The sequence below is a fragment of the Haliotis cracherodii genome, unplaced genomic scaffold (genome assembly GCF_022045235.1).
Source record: "Haliotis cracherodii isolate W230 unplaced genomic scaffold, xgHalCrac1.p SCAF_11, whole genome shotgun sequence".
NCBI lineage: Eukaryota > Metazoa > Mollusca > Gastropoda > Lepetellida > Haliotidae > Haliotis > Haliotis cracherodii.
Window position 1 is genome coordinate 18,821,227 of NW_027266266.1, and position 23,667 is coordinate 18,844,893.

Below are 23,667 nucleotides of genomic sequence, written 5' to 3' on the forward strand. Positions count from 1 at the left end.
GATCAGGAGCTGTGGATGAAACCCAACTGTTCCAGACTCATGTCCATGGGTTGACCTGCATGCTGATTGATCGGCTGATCACATATCCAATACAGACAGCAAACCAGTTGATGTAGGTATTGATGTTTATCATCTGCTTGTTTATCATCTATAAGACAGGCATGTCCATATACATCAAAAACAGGACACAATTATTTTCTCTTTCTCGACATTTAATGACATGTACATCAAATAATATGTCCTTTTTATATACAAATCTATGGTACACAAAAAGGTTACAGGTATTATTTCAGCATTGGCAGCTGAGGGGACACCATACAACAGGACATCTTAACAAAAGAAATAGGTGAGGGCTAACACTAGAACTGCCCCAGAGAGACATGTCCAACGCTGAACAAGGTATAAATTAGAACTGCCACAGTGACCTAAGCATACATACCAAACACACACTCATATCAGTTTCATTAATTACACATCCCATAGATCAAAGTTTTGTCATTTACCTTCATTTGTTAATCTGTTGTTACTGCTGGATGATATCAATCATGATAATATATTGAATCAAGTGAATGATGGACAGTGATACCTAATTAATCCAGACAAAGGTTCCCATTGAAATTGTTCAGCTTAAGAAACCATGGATGCAGAATTACCCTTATATATATTTCACCCCGAAGCAGGGTTTCCAGACAAACTGGGTCCAAATTAATGAGGTTTCTCTGTATGTTTTAATCAGCAGGTTTACAGTTGCACAATTGACAAAAGTGAAACCAGTTCTTGCCAGACAGGCAAACCAATGGTCAACCATGTAACGAGCATGTAAGGGTGCAAACACACATCGATGAATTAGGGAATGAGTGAGTGAGTTGAGTTTAGCGCTGTTTTTAACAGTATTCCAGTTATATCATGGCGTGTCAGCTTTATGTGGGAGGAAAGCGCGAAGTGATGCAAGTCTCAGACATTTACCACTTCAGTGAAACCCACGAGCACGGGTATGGAGCTGACAAACCTAGAAACATAATCTGGGCGAACCGGGATTCAAACCCACAATCACAGGTTTTTGGCATGCCCAAGGGACGCAACTCTGTACAGCGAATCGCGGCACCTTAGATGACTGGGCCACCCGTGCCCCCTGTTCCCTAAGAGGACACTGTACATGAACACATGACCAAGGCAATGTTCCTTCAAGGAACATGGACAGTTCTGGTGAGGCAAATTGCTTAACCCATCTTCCTTGTGTTGCAGGTCACAAGTACTGACCATCACAAACACTGTTTATTAATGCGGCACTCAGCAATATTCCAGCTATATGACAGCAGTCTGTAGTGAGTGAGTGAGTATGGTTTTACGCCGCTTTTAGCAATATTCCAGCAATATCACAGCGGGGGACACCAGAAATGGGCTTCACACATTGTACCCACGTCGGGAATCGAACCCGGGTCTTCGGCGTGACGAGCCAACGATTTAACCACTAGGCTACCCGACCGCCCCTGACAGCAGTCTGTAAACAATAGAGTCAGGACCAGACAATCCAGTCAGCATTGGACAAATGGACATGATGACATGCATCAACCAAGTCAGCGAGCCTGACCACCAAATTCCCTTTGTCACCTCTTATGTCAGAGGTTGCTGAAGACTACCCCCATGTTCCTGCAGGGACAAATACAAATGTACAAATGAATGGATCATGTTTGACACCTAAAAAAACTACAGCAGCATGAATGTGGAATTTGAAAACAAACTCTCTCAGGATTGAGAATAATTCAGCACTAATATATTCTGTTCCAATTTCTATAATGGAAACATCATACTAACTGTCACACTGTATGTCAAGGATAAACTACTCAACATATTTTCACCTCAAAGTCCATGAAGTTGACATTCTCATGACACAAACATCTCATATTTATCATGTTGAAGATTCGTGATTCGAATTCATGATTTGATTCAAAAGGTTTTCCTGATGACAGGTCAATTTGGGCATCATTTACCTCATGAATTTCTTATTGTGTTCATTTTGAATATTCATAAATTAAGTTTAAACCACCGAAAAGTGGAAGAAAATTAGTGAATTTCCCCTTTAATTGAATTAGCAAGAGGTAGTGATACTTTTTCATATGCAAGGAACACAATTAACCATTATCCCTCAAAAGACTAAGATTTTTAATTAACTGAATATCAATATTTAATGCTTTTTTCAAATGAGTGGCAAGATAAGCTAGTAAAGTTTAAGAAACCTAAGAAAGATAATAAAACATTAAACAATTTCTCAAACATGATACGAGAGGGGAGAACAAAATTGGTTTATTCTAAGATTTAAATGAGTAACAGACTGGTTGTAAATTTACCATTTTGTAATAATACACAGTAATATCATTGCAATCTAATTATTTTTCAGACATTGCCATCATACAGTCAGGTTTAACATCTTCAAAGACAAACTAACTCTAGTCTGTCAAGATGATAAAGAGATTAAAATGCAACTACATAAACTGGTCATGGTTTCTTGTACAAATGTGACTACTGCAATTAACGAAAACATACAGCTTCCAGATGTGTGCAAAGAAGCAACTTATATTCACGTAGTATCTTAACAAAAAGGTTTACACACTCGTCATAAGTTGGATTTTATCCCAAAAATTACCAATGCTGAGTTTACAATGAATAGCACTTTCATATTTGGCATTGCATAACAGCTAAAAGAGGGACTACCGTATTCGACCCAATAAGCGCCCATGTCCCAATAAGCGCCCCCCCCCCCCCCTTTTTCCCGGATGCCCAAGTAAGATTTACTCACCTGTTTTTTACATACGGTCAAGAATCTTTTGTAGTCGGATTAAGAGGAGATGTTCACCAGTAAAACGTAAGTAACAGTTTATCTCTGGCCCCCCAACAACAGAAGAATATTGATAGGCTTACTGATGAATTTACGCCAATTTGACTCTGGATTGGTCTCAATAAGCGCCCACCCCTTCTGTCTTTATTTTAAGCGCCCTGGGCGCTTTTTGGGTCGAATACAGTATGCTCAATTGCCTTGAGTCAACACATTCCGACTGTCACTTTACCAATCTCGTAAGCGACACTCTGATTGGTTGGGTAAAAGGTTGTTCTGACGTGACCTGTATAGGGATGATCTTCGTTGAGGTGAGGTGAGGTGAGGTGAGGTGAGGTGAGGTGAGGTGAGGTGAAATGGGGTTTAACGTCATGCTGAAGATTATTTCACCTATAAAGACACATGCATGCACTTCTGTGGCTGCTAGTACTTGTCAATTAATGCTGATTTTACAGTGCTAACCCACTCAGATACCATTCTTCAGTTTAACATGGATACACCACTCAAGCACAGTATACAGACTGCGAGCCGACCGGTCTTTCTTTCATCCCCTTTAAGCCAAACTTCAGGCAAGGAAACAACAAGTACATTCTTTTAACATCAGGTATCAGGCCTCAAAGTTGCTACTAAAACGGTGGCCAAAGCGACCTAAATTTCAATTTGTCTACTGTCTAAAATTCAGAGGTAGCCAAATGACTACCTTCAAAAATATCTTGTGGCCACTAAATACTATTGCTACACATATGTAGACACAAAAATAGACATGTCTGCTACTGATTGTACTTGCAAATAATTCCTCCTAAAGTCAAAAACGAACCGAATTGCATAAATATTAATGTAATTAGTATTTTATTTTAGTTGATAGTTTTTTTGATAGCAAGGATATACCTATATAATCTAGTAACATAAATTGCATCATTGTTCGAGTCACAAATAACAAAACTCAAGTACAGCATGTACAGTTTCCACTAATATACAATTCCATGACTAGTGCTATGACTTGTACATATAACAGTTATTTGATAAAAGATAATTTTAAATGCTTTTGGCTACCTACAATATTGGCTTGACTTCTTGATTTTACCACTGGCTACCTGGAAAAAAATCCTTGTAGCTATATGGCAACTTGATAAAAATTTAAACTTTGAGGCCTGGGTATAATGGAGCTAGTCATCGAGACCCCTCTGGGTAGTACTCTATGCTCTATCCACTAGACCACAGAGGCGGTCAAACTTGCTAAAAACTGCCAGTTGCACTGCGTCAGTGCTTCTTCAAACATTCACAAGGAGATCTTGTCTTTCTTGATGCTACCAACTAAATATTCTTAAGTAGTAAGTATACTTTAATAATTAGTATCTGCCACTAACAAGAAAACAAGTACAACGTAATTCTGCATTACTGGATACTCCTGTGTATTGTTCAAGCTAAACATCTTTACTACACATATATATCTCTTACCACAAACAATAAACAGAATAGGACAATAAAAAAAGCCTTAACAAATTGCAAAAGGATACCATTGACCTCCCTCTAACTACAAAAAAACCAAAACATACTGAACATTTTGAGAAACAGTTTAGGGGCCAAACTCCACTTTAATTACAAGTCTAACATATTCCATGAAAAAGCTATTACCAAAGATTTCAAGTGCAGGTAGCCCTGAATAGAAAAGGCATAGCTTCATCAGAGTGCTGATAACTGTCTGCCTGAGTTCAACTATATTACGTAAGTATGCTTTACTTATTCACTGCACTATTTTCAAAACACATAACTTGAAAGAAATGAGTGTCAGGTACAACATACTGTCATTTTAATTGGAATTGAAAAAAGATCTTTTTACAGCACAATCCCTGATTAATCTCCCACATGGACATACAACAGCAGTGAGCAACTGTACAACAGCCCTGAGGCAGAGTTTCAATATATATATAATAGGGCGTGGGGGAAATTGAACCTAAGGGAGATAACTCCAACATACAAGGTCATTATTATTCACAAAAATTCAAATCAGTTCAAATCTACATTTTCATTCCTATAATTTTTTTAATTATCTTTCTAAGTGAAACACTTTTGAACTCCAAAATAAAATATTACCTGTGTAAGAAAATGTTTCATGTGTCATACGGACAGACTTGATTCTGAGTAGCAAGCATATTTCACAATCAACAAGTACTCAAAAATGCATAAATAACTTTAAAAGCTTTGATAACAAAGATATTATGGCTTGGTTCATTTATCATGAAAAAACAACAGACAGATTCTAACAATGGGTCAATGTTAGCATGGTTACAGTTTCAAAATTACGTGTTTGGTAATATTTCAGTCAATGGTCAGATAAAACTTTCTCAAACAGTTATTCTATTGCAAGTTTCCTATTAAGTAAGTACAGTAGTGGTAACATGGATTTTGCATCTAATCTAAAGAATATGTCTTATCTTAAAGTGTTTCGGTATTGAGAAAGTGGGTAAGGTATTACGCAGCTTTAACAGTATTCCAGTTATATCACAGCGTGTCAGCTTGATGTGTGAGGAAAGCCTGAAGTGTCTTAGATGTTTACCACGTTTGTGAAACCCACAAGAACGGGTATGGTGCTGACAAACCTAGAAACATAATCGGGATGAACCGGGATTCTCGACCCACAATAATAGGTTAACGATTGGTACAGCATGTACATAGAAATGTCCCTATAATCATATACAAACATTCCTAACAGAAAAAGCCTGGACTTACGGGTGCATTCTAATTAAAATCAGATCTTCGTTATCGCTACCGCTAAACAAAGATTTGAGGACATCCCATTACGGGTCACGTCAGATCGACCTTTCGCAAACTTTGACCGACCAATGAAATGACTGACAAGAAATAAATATTAGCCAATCATAAAGCAGCTTTCTCGAGCTTTGCGACACTAGTTTCAAACTGGCGACTACGCTTCGAAACATATTTTGACGTATTCTCGATTAAAAAATTGAATACTGATAAAAAGAACATTCTGGAATGGCTTATAGATGGCCTAGATTGTATGGATATAATTATAAAACCCGTAACCTATGTTCGGATTACCCTCTGTTAAATATTTCGTGGTTGCATGATGAGAAAATACATTCCAACTGTCACTTTCATTATCTGGTAAGCGACGCTCTGATTATTGGATGAAAGGTCGTTTTGACATGACCCGTAATGGGATGTCCTCAGATCTTTCCTTAGCGATAGTGAGAACTCAGATGTGATTTTAATGAGATTGTTATGGGTGTTATTGTACTGATACTCACCTGATACACCTATCTTGAAAACTCATAATCATATACTGAAACTTGGTAACCTAATACTGAACACTAATAGCTAATTGGAGAATTGAATGATAGACAGTGCTGACAGACTGGGATGTCACTATTCACCGATTGTACGAATGCATCGGTAGATAGTACTTACAATACGATACGAGATACATGTAAATTTATATCAATACAAAATTTTATTGAAATCGGTATCCATTTATTCGCTTATCGATTGATTTTTCTCTTCGAATCGAATTATATTTTCTGAATTTTACACATACGAAAACTTCTGACACATTTGAATAAACAGAATCAACCTTTTCTAAGTATTATTATTTTTTACAAAATAATCTCCTTATAGTGATTAGAACACATAATTGTGAATGTGATGTGTAATTAAAAAGTTTGCTTCTAAATTTACGCATAAAAGGTCGGTATTGCTGTATCGAGATACGTATCGTATCTTGACCTCAAAATTGTATAGTATCGTGAGGTACCTGTATCATGACACCCCTATGATGGACTGATAAGAAATACAGCTAATCATGCCTCACAAATCATGGATCATTGGATCATGCCATATGGATCATGAAACAAAGCTCATAGACTAATGTCTTGCGGATCACGGATCATAGGATACTGCCTTATGGATTGCAGATCATGAGATAATGTCTTAAAAATCATGGCTCACAGATCATTGATTGAACATTATTGCTGACATCAAACATCTTAAATGTCCAAAATCACACAAAAGTTTCAAATACTGACATAGAGAAAACACTGCATACAGGTTTATCTGTGCAAATGAAAAGCATTGTGGCTATTTTTACCTGATTCCATAGGTATGCTGCACATTGATGAAATGACATCACTTATACAAATGATGCACGTCATTATGTTTTTTTAGTGGTGACCTTCACTCTGAAAACCTTGGTGATGTGTTAGCTGCTTATTCGAAGGGGGGTTTCATTCTAAATATTCAAGGTAGAAAACATACCCCTTCTGAGACACATCTGGCTACTTACAGATGGGTTTTAAGTTTCTTTTTGAGGTAACCACATACAATCAACACAATAAGTAACATTCTGATTCGTCCATAAATAAATAAAGATAATTCCACCCTGTAGCATAGCAACCCTCCACACAGTGATACAGACGAGCACCACTGTCAAATTATCTGGAACAGTGTCTGTTCTTACTTCCTAATGAACGTCGGTCACACCGAGTCCATCACAAACTCACTGTTGAATTTACTAAGAATATGTCCCGGTGTGATCATGGTGATCCCGACATAGCTTACAAATCCTCCAAATCAAAACTCCTTGTGTTTGAACCTCAAGGGATGAACCTATGCACCTGGGACCAATTCCAAAAAGACATTTTGGTGCTGTTTAAGTATTGGAGTTACGATCACCTTAGCACTGCGTTTGCCATGCAGTGTCCTGGCCCTGACTCATGTTCTATCCAGTTTCCTGGCCATCACTCATGTTCCATCCAGTTTCCTGGCCATCACTCATGTTCCATCCAGTTTCCTGGCCATCACTCATGTTCTATCCAGTCTCCTGGCCATCACATATCTTCCATCCAGTTTCCTGGCCATCACTCATGTTCTATCCAATTTCATAGCCATCACTCATGTTCTATCCAGTTTCCTGTCCATCACTCATGTTCCATCCAGTTTCCTGGCCATCACTCATATTCTATCCAGTTTCCTGTCCATCACTCATGTTCCATGCAGTTTCCTGGCCATCACTCATGTTCTATCCAGTTTCCTGGCCATAACTCAAGTTCTACCAGTTTCCTGGCCATCACTCATGCTCTATCCAGTTTCCTGGCCATCACTCATGTTCTATCCAATTTCATGGCCATCACTCATGTTCTACCAGTTTCCTGGCCATCACTCATGTTCTATCCAGTTTCCTGGCCATCAAAACATGTTCCATCCAGGTTCCTGGCCATCACTCATGTTCTATCCAGTTTCCTGGCCATCAAAACATGTTGTAACCAGTTTCCTGGCCATCACTCATGTTCTATCCAGTTTCCTGGCCATCACTCATGTTCTATCCAGTTTCCTGGCCATCACTCATGTTCTATCCAGTTTCCGGGCCATCATTCATGTTCAGTGTTACTGAGGACATTCTCTGGTTTGATGTTATTCCAACCACATGTGATCAGTGTAGTTCAGACCTTCCAATCATTGCTGAAGAATCATTGAGGCATCACATAGTGCATAACCTAAGTTTAGACAACTACCATGATAATATTCAAACCATAGCCATCACCAGACCACTTTCCACACTCTGAGGGACACATTCAAGTCAGTTCAAAGACAAAAATCAAAGATTGGAACAGCTAAAAATCAAAACACTGCAAGTCAAACTCACCGTCATTCAAGATCAACCCAAAGACCAATGAAATCAAATTGTCTGTTCCAGCAGTAGGTGACAAAACTACAACATACTTCAGTTCACTTGCCAGCTTCAAATGACATTGTGACTGAAGCTGAAACTCATGATAGACCACATTCTAGATACGGAGGCATCTTTCACAGACGGTTAATGAGTTAAGTCACAACACTGCCTCTACTGTACGAAGAGCAGCTGGAATAGCACCAATAGAAAAGGAGCAACAGTGTAAGCATGAACAGAAATGAACAGTACTTTGGCTGCAATGTTGTTGAGTTTTCCGAAAACAATCCAAAGCAACCATCTCCTCTCATATGCCCTCTCAGCAAATCCCTGATCTTCATTATATTAAGGCATCTGTAAACACTGTCTCCTTCCATCATAATTGGCAATCTTACAGTGGGATGCCAGCATTGTATAGTACATCTTCACTGGTTCAACTACAAAGAAAATACTGACATCATATTGTTTTCTTTGGAACCACTGCCCTCGTACAAAAGATACAATATTTCTATAGTGACACATCAAATACATCTCCTCTCTCAGTCCGTGAAGCCTGTAACTTGGTCACAAGCCTCCAACTCTTCGTCACTCTTCACAAAGCTCACCATAGAAGCTTCAAGGTCGTTCACTTTCATGCTCCCTGCCTCTCACATCCTCCAACCATAAACTGGAGCTTCAGCATCGCTTCAATTCAAATTTCACAAGTTCAAATTCTTAAAGCCGATGTTTTTCCATACCACTCTTTTAAGTGAGCTTCAGTACCACATCAATGCTCCCAAGTTCAAAGTCTGCAGGCAAGCATCAAAGCTGACAAAAGTTCAAGAGATAAAGATGAACATACAGTCCAACTAATATTGATGAAAGTGAGCTTCAGTACATCTTTGAGCACTGTTTGTAATCTGTGACAGCAAAGGCCTGTTCATTTTCAGTCCGAGTCTCCCAATGGGGAGAGAAAGAGTTATCATGACCTGGTGTGGGTGGAGGAGGATTGAGAATCCTTTGTGACAGCCTGCGTCGCCTGCTCCTTCATCCTGGAGGGCTCGGTCAAGATGCTGGTTGTAGTACTCAAATGCCGCAACGCATTCAAAACAGCTGCAAGAAAATACAGCTGTTAGATGATAGCCAAACGTTTTCTTCAATCAGGATTCAATATGATCACGCACAATTCAAACATCCTCCATTATCTGGTGTACGTTATCCACTTCCTATCATGATAACATCCTGCACTCTTTGGCTACCATGGCTTTGTTTCAGTCCAACATTTCAGGAATGGTTTTCGATTGACATGACGCTTAAAATAGCTTCCTAATAACAGTCACATGTGACAGACCTGTGATTTTTTCTCAATCCAGAATCAACAATCTGTTGATTGCTGTCTGGTGAAGTCACTTTCAAACAAAGCTATGGTAGCAAATTGGTCCAGGTTATTCATCATAATAGAATGGAGATACCATTAACTGAATAAAAGAGCAATTACATACTCTGTCCTTTAATAACTTTCATAAAATAAAATTGCAAAAACAAGTGTTTTTTCTCAAGTGACCTTTCGAAAGTATCCTCTGTAGGTAGAAACAAATAATCCTTACGAAAGAATGTTACTTCACTTCCAACGTCAATACACTGTGGGGTTTTCTTATAGTGTTTAAATTAGTTCACATGCTGTCCAGAGAAAAACAACATCTTATTAATCAAGTTATGGAATAAAAACAGAAATATGAAGTGAGTGAGTTTGGTTTAACGCCACTTTTAGCAATATTCCAGCAATATCACGGCGGGGGACACCAGAAATGGGCTTCATACATTGTACCCATGTTGGGATTCAAACCCGGGTCTTCGGCGTGACGAGCGAACGCTTTAACCACTAGGCTACCCGACCGCCCCCTTGTGTAAGTGGAGTTGTAGAGTTGTCAATATTCATTCCCCACTCCCTGAGTAGTATACAACCCAAGGTGCCCGTCAGGCACTAGAAGGTGAACAGTCACATTACCATCTTATCCACGTGTACTTACTGGGCCTGAGTGAGACAAGTGAACAATTCTGGTCCAACCAGGCTAACACAGTCCGGCAAAGTTCTTCAATACTAGCCGTTGATACTGTGTTGTTGTACGAACCAAAAAGGTTCCTGATAATTATTGAAAACTGGTCATTTGTTAAGGATATGACATCAATGATCTCAGACATACTCAAACTTTCAAACATAAGTTGACATTTTTAAGACAAGGGGAGTTAGGTTAGATGATGGTCTGTAAAAGTAAAACAAAACATCTGGATCGTCAAACCAGAGGTCAGTATGAGATATGAGTGAGTGAGCTAAAATTCAACGTTGCAGCGACAAATCGGCAATATCTCAGCCATTAGGGAGAGAACAATTATATTTTACAATAAATTGTATAATACTTATCACTTATCACATTGCATTTCTCCTTCTTTCAATCCTAAGTGGAAACGTGCCTAAACAAGGTTTCCAGCTTCTAAAATACAATTCACCCGAACATCACCATAGTCACCTCCAGACAATCTGGGTCATGCCTGATCTTCATGCCAGTTGACCTACACATGCTGAACACATGGTATCCCCAGCCAACCGATTCTACAATTGATCTGGAATGAGTGAGTGAGTTGGGTTTTAACAGTATTCCAGTTATATCGTGACTTGTCAGCTTAATGTGGGAGGAAAGCCCGAAGTAATGCAGGTGTCAGACATTTACCACTTTCGTAAAACCCACAAGCACCGGTATGGTGCTGACAAACCTAGAAACATAATTCGGGCAAACCAGGATTCGAAGCCACAATCATAGGTTTCTGGCGTGCCTAAGGGACGCAACTCTGTACAGTGAATCACGGCGCCTTAGATGACTGGGCCACCCATGCCCCCTGATTCAGAATGAGATCCAGCCAATCAAAGAAGAATTCAAAGGGAAAAACATGTCTGTCATAGGCTGACAGAGAAGGATATAAGGGAGTGATGGCCAAGGCGGATAACTCAGGGGTATCAGGGCTCAGGCTATAGTCTGTTTCAACTGTGTCTCTGTTCCAGTACTGTCTGTTTGCATGAGGTAGGGAAGCTAAAGCACCGTGTAGTGTCAGGAAGGTAAAACATTTCTTATAAAATAGAATCAAAGCATTAGGGCTGGGACGGGTACGTCGGGTATCTGGGTCGGATGGGTACTGAGTAGGTACCCACATGACTACCCGGACCTGTAGTTAGTCACATGATATATTGTTTAATGATAAAAATTATCTAGAACTCTATGGTTACACTACAAGTCACTAATGTTCTTTCTAACTATGCACCCATTCCTTCTGATTTTTCAGATTTTTGAATAAAGAAGTAAGTTAATTCAACTTCAGTGTATGAATGTCCAAACTGTTTAATACATGTATCTAAATACGTTTTGCCAGGGCTATGCTAAAAATGTTCCCATATTAAGACATCTCCTGAGGCCTACAGTGGGTACCCGGTTAGGGTCGGGTAATAGGGGGGTGGGTACCCGGGTAGTAAAGCCCTACAAAGCATACAGTATATATCACTCTTAATTTCAAACCAATGGTTAAAATCAAACTCAAATCTTAGGAGACACACTTCTTATTGGGCTACCTCACCCTACGTTTCACCATCAGTTTCAGTTCTACAAGGATACAATCCAAAACTTCCAGTTGGTGAGTGTGCGGCTTCGGACATAGCTATCAAACATGTCCTTCATCTGATCGACCCTCTGCCTTGTAACTGGCACACCGGTCTCGGGCAACTGTGACTGGACAACACTGCAAGGTAAGAAGAGTTTAGGATTCAACACTTGACGGATACATTTCTTCATCTTTTGATATGAGCAAACGTTTGTTTCATGGTGCAGACAGCAATATTCCAGCTATGTCACAGCCATGCTAAAATAGTAAATACTAAATATACTCCATTTTCTATTCTCACTCCAGAGGTAAAGTGCGACTAGGCTTACTATTTCGGAAGAATACCGGTTTTATAGTGCTAGCAAACTGTGAAAACAAGCCCCAGTTTAGTATGGATCCCCCACTCAGACACAATACACTGATTCCCTGCCGACCAGTCCTTGATTTATCCCCTTTGCGCCTGGTTCAAAACAAGCACCGACCTTCCACGCTCCAGGCAGAGGCTGGCACTATCAACCAGACCATGGGAAGGGGTCAAAACTTGCAAGAACTGACAGTTGCAGCTAGCCAAGTCCTCTAGTCTATTTCTTGATGAAATCAAATGACTATCAACTGAATATACTAACTTAAATAACAAGAAAATTCTGTGTTACTATGTACCCCTGAATATTGTTCACCCTACACATCTTTACAATCTCTATGTTCTAGGATCTATATTCAAAGTCATCGTCTATATACCACTCAGTGGACAACCTAGACAACCCTGCTGCCTTGTCAAGTGACTGAGTGAGTGTGTGAGTTGGGTTTAACGCCGCTTTGAACAGTATTCCAGTTATATCACGGCGTGTCAGCTTAATTTGGGAAGAAAGCCTGAAGTGATCCAGGTCTCAGACGTTAACCACTTCGGTGAAACCCACAAGCACGGTTATGGTGCTGACAAACCTAGAAACATAATCGGGGAGAGCCGGGATTTGAACCCACAATCATAGGTTTCTGGCGGGCCCAAGGGACGCAACTCTGCACAGCAGATCGCGGCGCCTCAGACGACTGGGCCACCTGTGCCCCCCCTCGTCAAGTGAGCGAGTGAGCTAAGTGAAACTCCCCTGTGACCAGTATTTCAATCAGATCACAGCATGCTTCTGCAAGCACCTGTGAGGAAGTAAGTGAGTAAGTGAGTTTCATGCTGTTTTAAGCAATATTCCTGAAGGGGACACCAGAAATTAGTATCACACATTGTACCCATGTCGGGAATCGAACCCGGGCTTTCGGCATGAAGAGCGAACACTTTAAATCAAGGATGTAACATAGATACCTGATAGCTGCGTTTAGAGACTCTATTTCTTGTTTAAGAATCTCTGCCTCCTTTTGCATTTGACTCCGTTCTGACTTGAGCTTCTTGCAGTAATCAGCAGCTGGCAACAAAGACAAAATGAGGCTTAGTGCTAGACACTTAATTGTAGAAACTTCAGTGGTTCATATGAACATTACAAAAAACGTTTTAACATGCAATCACATTTTGTATGCAAACAATTCTGTCTGTATTAACAGGGTTTCACTGCATATTGATATTTGGAATTTCAATGACAACCCCGTAAGGACAAAAGAACATTAACCTCTGCTTAGTCTTTCGGAAAAACTCTTTCCATGCTGGTGGGGCGTGGGTGGCCTAGTCGCCGCGATTTGCGGTGCAGAGTTCAGAAACCTATAATTGCGGGTTCGAATCCCGGTTAGCCCCAATTATGTTTCTAGGTTTGTCAGCACCGTACCTGTGCTCGTGTGTTTCACCGAAGCAGTAAACGTCTGAGACCCGCATCACTTCGGGCTTTCCTCCCACATTAAGCTGAAACGCCGTGATATAACTGCAATACTGTTAAAACGGCGTTAAACCCAACTCATTCAATCACTCCCTTTCCATGCTGGAGTATGCCATATATACATTTCAGAACTTGAGCAGATTCATTTGTTCGCTTGTTTGTCTGATTGCTGCGTAACTCCATACTCAACAATATTTCAGCCATATGACATGTAAAACAATTGTGTCTGGATCAGAAAATCCAGTGATTGATATAACAAGCAATGATACAACGTTGAGGTAAGTTAATGTGCTATGAAGTCACAAAACCTAACCAATTGTTCCATCAAGCCGCCTCTTACAACAAGCTTACTGCAGACATGACTAACTGGAATACTCACGTTGTGATCAATTTGTTTCTAAGATAATAAACAGAGTTTAAAAAGCCTTTCCTTAGACAGTAATCATTAAGAATGGATTGGTTGGTTGGTTTGTTGTTTAACGCAACACTCAACAATATTCCAGCTATATGACAGCGGTCTGTAAATAATCGAGTCTGGACCAGACAATCCAGTGATTGATATCATGAGCATCGATACACAATAGGGATCGAAGACATGCATCAACCAAGTCTGTGAGCCTGACCACCCGATCTCGTTAGTCGCCTTTTACGACAAGCATGGGTTGCTGAAGACCTTTTCTACCCCGGAATCTTCAGGGGTCCTAAAGAATGGAACTCACTTTTCTGAAGCATGGCTGCCTTGCTGACCTTGGGATTGACACTAAGTGCCGGCACTAGTGTATGCAGCATGTCGAATCCGCTCTGTGGAGAGAAGGAGTTAATGCCGGTATACATCAGAGTAGGGCCAGGAAGACGCAAGCAGGGAGGGGTGGAGAAGCTGGTGTCACCTAACATTCACTAAAGGTGGCTTCACACAGGAAACACAACTTTGTTTAGCTCCAAAACCTTTGCAGCGTTAGAAACTGGCACTAGTCCTGTAGTCCTTGCCAAGTGGCCCAATAGTTAAGGTATCATAAGGACCAGTAGAAACTTGCCATTTTTATGGGTTTTGCTATATGTTTACATTATAAGGATTAGTGGACCAAAACTGTTAGTTTCTACCACTGCTTTAGCAATTTGTATTTTCACACTTGAAAATTTCTGTTTGGAAACATACATAAGTAGAATAAAGCCTTATGTGAAGCCACCTTAATAATCAATGAAACCACATCTGTTGGACCCCAGGCAATAAAAACTCCATACAAGACTGCCAGCTTTAGTGGAAAAGTGCTGTTCTACATAGAGTAATGATGCAGAAATAAAAAAGCATTCACGTAATTTATTTGATCGATGCTCATGATTTCAAGCACCTGATTGTTGTTAAACAACAAACAAAACAAACAAAATCATTTCTACACAATATATATCTTTCTCCTTTAGGCATCTGCCAAATATATCAATGAATTTGTTTGTTTGGTGATTAACACAAAATTCAGATACATCGTATTTTCTTGAGTATAGTGCGCACTTTTTTCCAGCTATTGCAGCTGTATGAGTGAGTGAGTATGGTTTTACGCCGCTTTTAGCAATATTCCAGCAATTTCACACCGGGGAACATCACAAATGAGCTTCACACACTGTACCCATGTCGGGAATCGAACCCGGGTCTTCGACGTGTCGAGCGAACACTTTAACCACTAGGCTACCCGACTGCCCCTGCAGCTGTATGAAGGAAGCATTTAAATAATTGAGAGTGGACCAGACAATGTAGTGACTGATATCATGAGCAACAATCCACCCTGACAGGGTACAATTACATATTAACAACAAGGTCCCCGAGTCTGACCACCTGATCCCATTAAGCCACCTCTTACAACGAGTATGGGCTCCTGGGCCCTGTTCCACAAAGAAGTCGTAGCGCTAAGAAAAAAGTAACTCCCATACTTTAACATAGACTTACGACTGTCGTAGCTCTACTGTAGCTTTGTGGAACGGGTACCTGGCGATAAATTCTAATCAGGAATGTCAGAGGAAGAAATCCTATATGTCCTGAGGCTCTGTGTGTGAAAATATTTTTATCTCTTAAAAATATATCCAAGACATGCCATCAGCCCATTGAATATTAAATGGTTGATCCCTTACAATGAGTGGCCAGGGGTTTGTTCCAACAAATAAAAATAAATATTCAAATATTAAGCACAGATACTATTCTACCCTATAACGCTCACGACAAGCCCACTTCCATGGTAAATTCTAACTTCATATTGTGTGAGTGAGTATGTTTTTTTACGCCGCTTTTAGCAATATTCCAGCAATATCACGGCAGGGGGGGACACCACAAATGGGCTTTACACATTGTACCCATGTCGGGAATCGAACCCGGGTCTTCGGCGTGACGAGCGAATGCTTCAACCACTAGGCTACCCGACCGCCCCTCTAACTTCATATTGAAAAGCGGGGTCAAACAGAAGAAAATGTGAAGATATATGCATATTGAAAATGCAGTGTTAAAACTGTTGCAACAACAGGCCATAACATATTAATTAACAAGATGAAACAATCATCACAAAAAGACACGAAAAAAGTTGAATTAATGTATTTTGGCCTTGCAAGGGAAGTGAAAGGGGATAAAATAGAAGCTGTGAGGATAACTGAAGAAACTAGATCAATGTTATAATTTATAAAGACTTTCACATATTTCACAACATTTACAACATTCGTAAAATCAATTTGAATTTGAACAAATTTCATTTTTACAATCACCACTTGCTGAGTTTAAGTAAAGAACATGCATCTAAAGCATTGTCAAGAGGTAAACCAAGCTGTTTAGAATTGCTGATTTCAAATATTGCAAAGTTTGCATGATAGACCACAAACATCTTACTAACTTCCACCTCTTACAGTGCTGTGGAAGCCATATGGTGCCTCCAAGATAGTGATCTATGAAGTATGGCAGTATTAGCTGAGAACTGCAGTTCAATCTGGCCAAAAACATAAGTAAAGCCACACATATTCAACAGAATACTGGATAAATGACTAGGTTCTTATATCTAACTTTTCCTCAGTGCTGCAGTGTTGGTTGTGATGAACACAAAAGGGTTAGCCTGAACTCCAAAATCTCAATGCAATATTTTCCTCTTATCAAATGAAACATTCACATTCTCAGAATATTTCATTGTGAGGCTTAACTTGTACAGCTATTCTTTGTACACAATACGGGATGCAAAGAAAGAAAGGATCTATGCAGGCAAGAGAGACCCTGATCTTCCAATCAGAGACTTAGGGCTGAAGATTAAACCAAAGCATGTGCACAAACTGAAGAGGATTCAAGAAAATTGAATGATTCTCACATTGGGGTTTACCTTGAGATTACATCGCCGTTTCTGCTCAGCGGATTGGTGGGCCATCCTCCGCTGTTCGTGGTACTGAACCTTCTCTGGCTCCAGCCCAAACGATACTTCCGCCTGTCCGGGGCTCATCTGAACATGGTGTAGGCAATGAGTCAAAGTTTCAAGAGTTATCACCCAACTTTCCACCAATATGTTTGTTTGTTTGTTTGTTTATTTATTTCTTGTAGCACTCAGCAATATTCCAGCTATCAAAAACAATCCCCCAGGTATATAACAATCTAAACTGTCTACCATATAGACTATCGTAGCCATGGTAACTTACCATGCCAGAGAGAGGCGACATGACGTCAGATAGCGGGGAAGGTGGTTGCCGCGGCGAGAGATCCAGCTGAGGGGATGGTGGACTTTGTGGCAAAGGACTGACTGTTAAGATATTAGCAGCTGGAAATATACATGGAATATTTCATTACACACACTAATGACCAAATATATAGTATTACGTCCACCTATCTGTCTACCCGCCACCACTAATTAATCAATTTTCATTATCTGATAAAAAGTGCATGACCATGCCTATCCACACTGACTGATTGACAGACGAACACATCTAACTATTAGTATCCAGTATACTATGCTAATGCCAACATCATAGCATATACCATATGTACCATATCAAATGCCTTGGGCACTAAGAAAATTGACAAAGGGGTTCAAATGACCCAATGTATAAATGCAGGCCTTAAAGTTTAAATTTTTACCAAGTAGCCATATGGCACAAGTAGTTTTTTTCCAGGTAGCCAGTGGTAAAATCAAGAAGTCAAGTCAATACTGTAGGTAGCCAAAAGTATTTGAAATTATCTTTTATCAAAAAACTATTACATGTACAAGTCATAGCACTAGTCTTGGAATTGTATATTAGTGGAAACTGTACTTGAGTTTTGTTATTTGTGACTCGAACAATGATGCAATTTATGTTACTAGATTATATAGGTATATCCTTGCTTATCCAATAAACTGTCAACAAAAATAAAATACTAATTGCATTAATATTTATGTATTTCAGTTCATTGTTGACTTTATGAGGAATTATTTGCGAGTACATTTAGTAGCAGACATGTTTATTTTTGTGTCTACATTTGTGAAGCAATAGAAGATAGTTGCCACAAGATATTTTTCAAGGTAGTCATTTGGCTACCTCTGAATTTTAGACAGTAGACAAACTGAAATTTAGGTCGCATAGGCGACCATTTTAGTCGTAACTTTGAGGCCTGAAATCTGTTTTCAGAGATGGAGTGGTAGTTGGTTTGTTGGTTGGTTGGTTGGTTGGTTGGTTTGTTGTTTAACGCTATATTCCAGCTATATGGCGGCGGTCTGTAAATAAATCGAGTCTGGACCACACAATCCAGTGATTAATATCATGAGCATCGATCCACACAATTGGGACCGATGACATGCATTAACCAAGTCAGCGAGCCTGACCACCCGATCCCATTAGTCGCCTTTTACGACAAGCATAGTCGCCTTTCACGGCAAGCATGGGTAGTGAACACACTTAAGTTCAAATGTCGAGAAGCTAAAATAATAACGATACATAGCCTTACTACACTGCAGTTTTAACGCAAGAAAACACTGTTATCACTATCCCCCAACATGAGGCACATTAGAATTTTGTTGGGTTCATATAGTAATGACATAAACAATAAAACAGTGTCCTATAAAGTCTTAAGTGAGTGAGTGAGTGAGTTAAATTTTACATCGCATCGGCAATATTACAGCCATATCGCGATCTTAAAGTCTTAAGAAGAGACAGGCACCTGGGCTGCTTTATGACATCAGAAAAAAATATTAAATTTGAAATTAATACACACAAAAGGATCCTTCTCTGGAAAAAAATAACTCTGTCTTGATAAGTATCTCTTAGATAAGCTTCAGTAGTTTCTGAGAAAAAGTCCCCATTGCACACATATATTGCACCAAGTAAAATAACATGGATCACGGGCTGTAAATAAATTATTTATGGGACCAATTTTCAAACTCAAATCTTGACAAGTGTCTCTTAGATAAGCATGCAAACATTCATTGAAGTTTCTGAGAAATCTTGTCCCCACTTCACACAGTATGCACTAAGTTGAAAAGCACGGAGGAAGGGCCATAACTCTGTAAAAAAATAATTGACAGTACCAGTATTCTAATTTTTTCTTAGTCTTGACAAGTATCTCTTAGATAAGCATACAAACTTTCATTCATGTAACTTCATAAGTTTCTGAGAAAACCTGTCCCCATTTCATGCAGTATGCACTAAGCCGATAAGCACGGAGCAAGGGACATAACTCTGTAAAGAAATGAAATCACGATAACAATTTTCGAACTCAGTGGAGACCATGACCAGTAGCATCAGTCTGTAAAATTTCATTTCTCTGACTTAAATAGTTTATGAGAAACATGGCATATGACAATGGAGTAGTGTCGGGTTAATTACTTTGAATCAGTTCTAGGTGAGGAGTGCATGGAGACTGGTTGACCCAATGATTTAATCTGGTAACCATGGTAACAAGACCCTCCACTTACATGATTTTGGTGACATAGACAGCACATCTCTGGAGGAGACGGTAGAGATGGTGCTGAACGCCTGACTGGCTGCTGCTATTAGAACACTGGTGGGGAAGCTAGAGGGTACCTGCAACAGACGATGATGAGACTCATTTACCTTTCACAGCACCTTACCAACAACTAATAAGACTGACATCCATATAATACAAAAGCAGTGAGATTTGTCCTGGACCACCGGAAACTAAAACATCAATTTCAAAACAGGTCAAACTATCCTGATAGCTGGTAAGGTTATTGGAATGTTATAGGTTAGTCAGGAAACACATTGGCATATGAACAATTCCGATCTGAATATTATGAAAAGACAATAGGCTGGGTCTGTGACGCTTACCTTACCCTGTTGACTGATTGTGTGTGGCTTACCTTTGTAAGATCGATGGATAATCTGGGCGACAAGACTGTGAGGCTTACCTTTGTAAGATCTATAGGTAGTCCTGGTGACGGACTGTGAGGCTTACCTTGGTAAGATCTATCGGTAGTCCTGGTGACAGACTGTGAGGCTTACCTTGGTAAGATCTATCAGTAGTCCTGGTGACGGACTGTGAGGCTTACCTTGGTAAGATCTATCGGTAGTCCTGGTGACAGACTGTGAGGCTTACCTTTGTAAGATCTATCGGTAGTCCAGGTGACGGACTGTGAGGCTTACCTTTGTAAGATCTATCGGTAGTCCAGGTGACGGACTGTGTGCTGGTGATAAGGAGCCGACTGTCACTGCGGGACTGCCGGGCGATGGACTGGATGGCTGTTTAATGTTGGCGCGTGTGGGATCAGCAGGGCGGATGGGTTGGTATGTGGTGGTACTGGACGATGTGGTGGTGGTGGTGGTGATCTGCCCTGACACAGGCTCCTTCTTTACACTGATTATTGCACCTGGGTAGGTTCCTGCAGAGAACAGCAGGACAATGATACAGTATTCATTTCACAGCGTGACATTACAGCTATTATTTCTTTACTTTCTAATACATGGGGCTTCAGGGCAGGTATGTTTACTGTGAAGATATTGCCCTTCCATCTGCATTATAATACATCAGTCTTTTCCCAGATTTAGAATCATTTACAAAAGGAAAAATATAAACTTATTGGCATATGCAGTTTCTGACGAAATGTTTTCACTGGTTAGTGTATTTGTCATAACGAATGTCTTCTGCAAGGCTACTAAATGGCCTAGCATCGGTCATCTGTTTGTTTGTTTGTTTGTTTGTTTGTCTGTTGTTTAACGCTGCACTCAGCAATATTCCATGTATATGACGGCGGTCTGTAAATAATCAAGTCTGGACTAGACAATCAAGTGATTGACAACATGAGCATCAATCCACGCATTTGGGATACGATGACATGCATCAGCCAAGTCAGCAAGCCTGACCACCCGATCCCATTAGTCGCCTCTTACGACAAGCATAGTCGCTTTTTACGGCAAGCATGGGTTGCTGAAGACCTATTATACCCCGGATCTTCACGGGCCTCACCTGCAGAGGACACTAGTCAGACAAGGCATTTCAAGACTCTGTTATTTATTTATTTATTTTCTAATGCAAATAGTGGGAAAGACAGTTGGCAACACTGTACAAATGAAACACCAGTCGTCAGTGACAAAAATGACATGTCTTTGAACCCCATTCTCAAAAGTCCTACAACTGACAGTTCAACGCGAAGTGAACGTCTGCTTCAAGACATATGGTTGTCTAGCTATCCCTGGTTAAGGTGACAAAAAGTTGATGTTCTGTAAAACTTGCAGAAACATAACAAATCTAATTCACGAACAAATGGTACAAGCTTCAGAACAGGCACTCACACACAACATGCTGAAAGAATAATTGAATTGAGCTTATGAAACTTTAAAAAGGATGCAGTATCATCAACATTATATCAGATTGTCTCTGTGGTGTCGTAGCTTGATCGGAAGGTCGGTGGTACAATTACCTGGCTGGGTTATACCAACAGACTTTAAGCTATGGTACTTGTTGTTACCCTGCCTGGCACTTGGCAAAAGGAGATCAAACAAGGACTGGTTGGCCGAAAGAGGGAGTATCCACCCACCCACCACAGAACAGGGAAGTGTTTATGATCTGGAACACTTTGGGCTTTCATCCCAGATTAAGATTGCACACTGATAAAACTGACATAATGTTTATAGGTGTGTAAACCCAAGTCTCACTTTTCATTTTGCAAACTTGAGCAAGCCATAACAGAAATTACCTTTAGTGAGTAGTTGGGCGAGGTATGTACTGTGCACTGAGGGGGACGATGAGGGCGGCGATGAACTAATAGGGGGTGCGGGAGCAATGATTCTGTTCTTCCGTGGTGTCTGAACCGGCTTTCCCTGAAAAAAATCATCATCATCATCATCATCATCATCATCATCATCCCTTTCACAACAACTGATGCAAATTGTTCTACAATAGACTCCAGTGTTCAAAATTAAGCATTAAAGCCAAGTGACTGGTTATATGGAACAAAACAACGTATACTAAACAGTCCCTAATTCCTTTACTACTGCAGTATACCTTAGGATCCCAGGACACCCCTAGTCTTAAACACAGAATCTAAAAAAATCCCTGAAATAACAACCATCATTTTTGACAAACCAAACCAGATGGCAATTTGAAATATACTACTCAAAAGAAGTTCAAGAACACCTGATAGTTAATCTGTGATATGTGATTACAGGACATGTTTACTATGGGGGTGCACACTGTTTTGTTCGTAACTATATGATTATTGGACAAGGTTACAAAGAAGAATGACACTGCCCTACACCGTTGGTGACTGTCATACATGTTTGATGTGTAAAAAAGCTGACCACCTTTAACGCTGAACTTGGTGTGAAGCACTCAAACTAATGCTCAATTACATTGTTTATTGTGAGCTTTGTTATGTATGCCATTGTTTCCACCCATCAGTGAACCTGATACGACAATAGTGAGTGAGTGAGGGAGTACGGTTTGACACCGCTTTTAGCAGTATTCCAGCAATATCACGGCGGGGGACACCACAAATGGGCTTCACACATTGTACCCATGTCGGGAATGGAACCCGGGTCTTCGGCGTGACGAGCGAACGCTTTAACCACTAGGCTACCCGACCGCCCCTGATATGACAATAAACTCCAATATGTCAAGACAAAAATGTTCCATGTTATTAATGCAAGCAAGGGACACGAGCATTTTTCACATTATTTTATCCTTCCATAAAGATCATGATTTACTGTAATTCTAACACAAAGTTCACACAACACTCACCTTTGGTACAACAAAACCATCTTTTTTCTGTGGCAAAAAAGTCTGCTGCACAAACCCTCCTCCAACCCCACTTGCTTGAGGCTTGGTCGCAATACGCGGCACAGTATCATCTGCCTTTCTGGGTGAATCTCGTGATGACGCCACCGAAGTGGGAACAATATTAGCAGTCGGTAACACCTGTGCCACACGACGAGTCGAGGACTGCTCCATCATAGGCTGAGCCTTCACACTAGGTTTGTTCATGATACTACACTCCATGAAGTTGGTGTTCTGTCCAAACTGGTCTGTCTGTAGATCAACAATGAGGCCTGACTGACCCATCCCTGCACTGCTATGCTGGCCAAATGACCCTGTGTTGCCAAAGGCCTGAGACAACTGGTAATCCAGGACCCCTGATTGGTCGGAGTAAGATTGCTGCTGCAGGGCTGCCAATTGTTGCTCCACTGTCATACTAGCCTGCATCGGGTCCGAGCTGCTGGACTGAAATGAACAACAAACATCTATGCCTTTGTTCACACAGTGAGTGAGT

At 40.3% G+C, this 23,667-nt stretch overlaps 1 protein-coding gene across 5 annotated transcripts in view; it reads right to left on the reverse strand.

Annotated features, from left to right (window-relative positions):
* Positions 1-203: 203 nt before the first annotated feature.
* The window catches only part of LOC139456290 (MLX-interacting protein-like), a 46,840-nt gene continuing 23,376 nt past the window's right edge, over positions 204-23,667 (reverse strand). For 2 of the 5 annotated variants that reach the window (XM_071237916.1, XM_071237913.1), the window contains exons 8-18: positions 23,139-23,618; positions 22,096-22,219; positions 20,546-20,781; positions 19,858-19,966; positions 17,612-17,730; positions 17,302-17,418; positions 14,680-14,761; positions 13,459-13,558; positions 12,161-12,284; positions 10,529-10,658; positions 204-9,611 (exon numbers count right to left, since the gene is read on the reverse strand). In XM_071237916.1, the coding sequence (XP_071094017.1) occupies positions 9,481-9,611; positions 10,529-10,658; positions 12,161-12,284; positions 13,459-13,558; positions 14,680-14,761; positions 17,302-17,418; positions 17,612-17,730; positions 19,858-19,966; positions 20,546-20,781; positions 22,096-22,219; positions 23,139-23,618 (1,752 nt within the window). In that variant the 3' untranslated portion in view covers positions 204-9,480. Of the gene's footprint in view, positions 9,612-10,528; positions 10,659-12,160; positions 12,285-13,458; positions 13,559-14,679; positions 14,762-17,289; positions 17,419-17,611; positions 17,731-19,857; positions 19,967-20,545; positions 20,782-22,095; positions 22,220-23,138; positions 23,619-23,667 lie in introns of all 5 variants that reach the window. The other 3 variants (XM_071237915.1, XM_071237912.1, XM_071237914.1) reach the window with 2 other exon arrangements.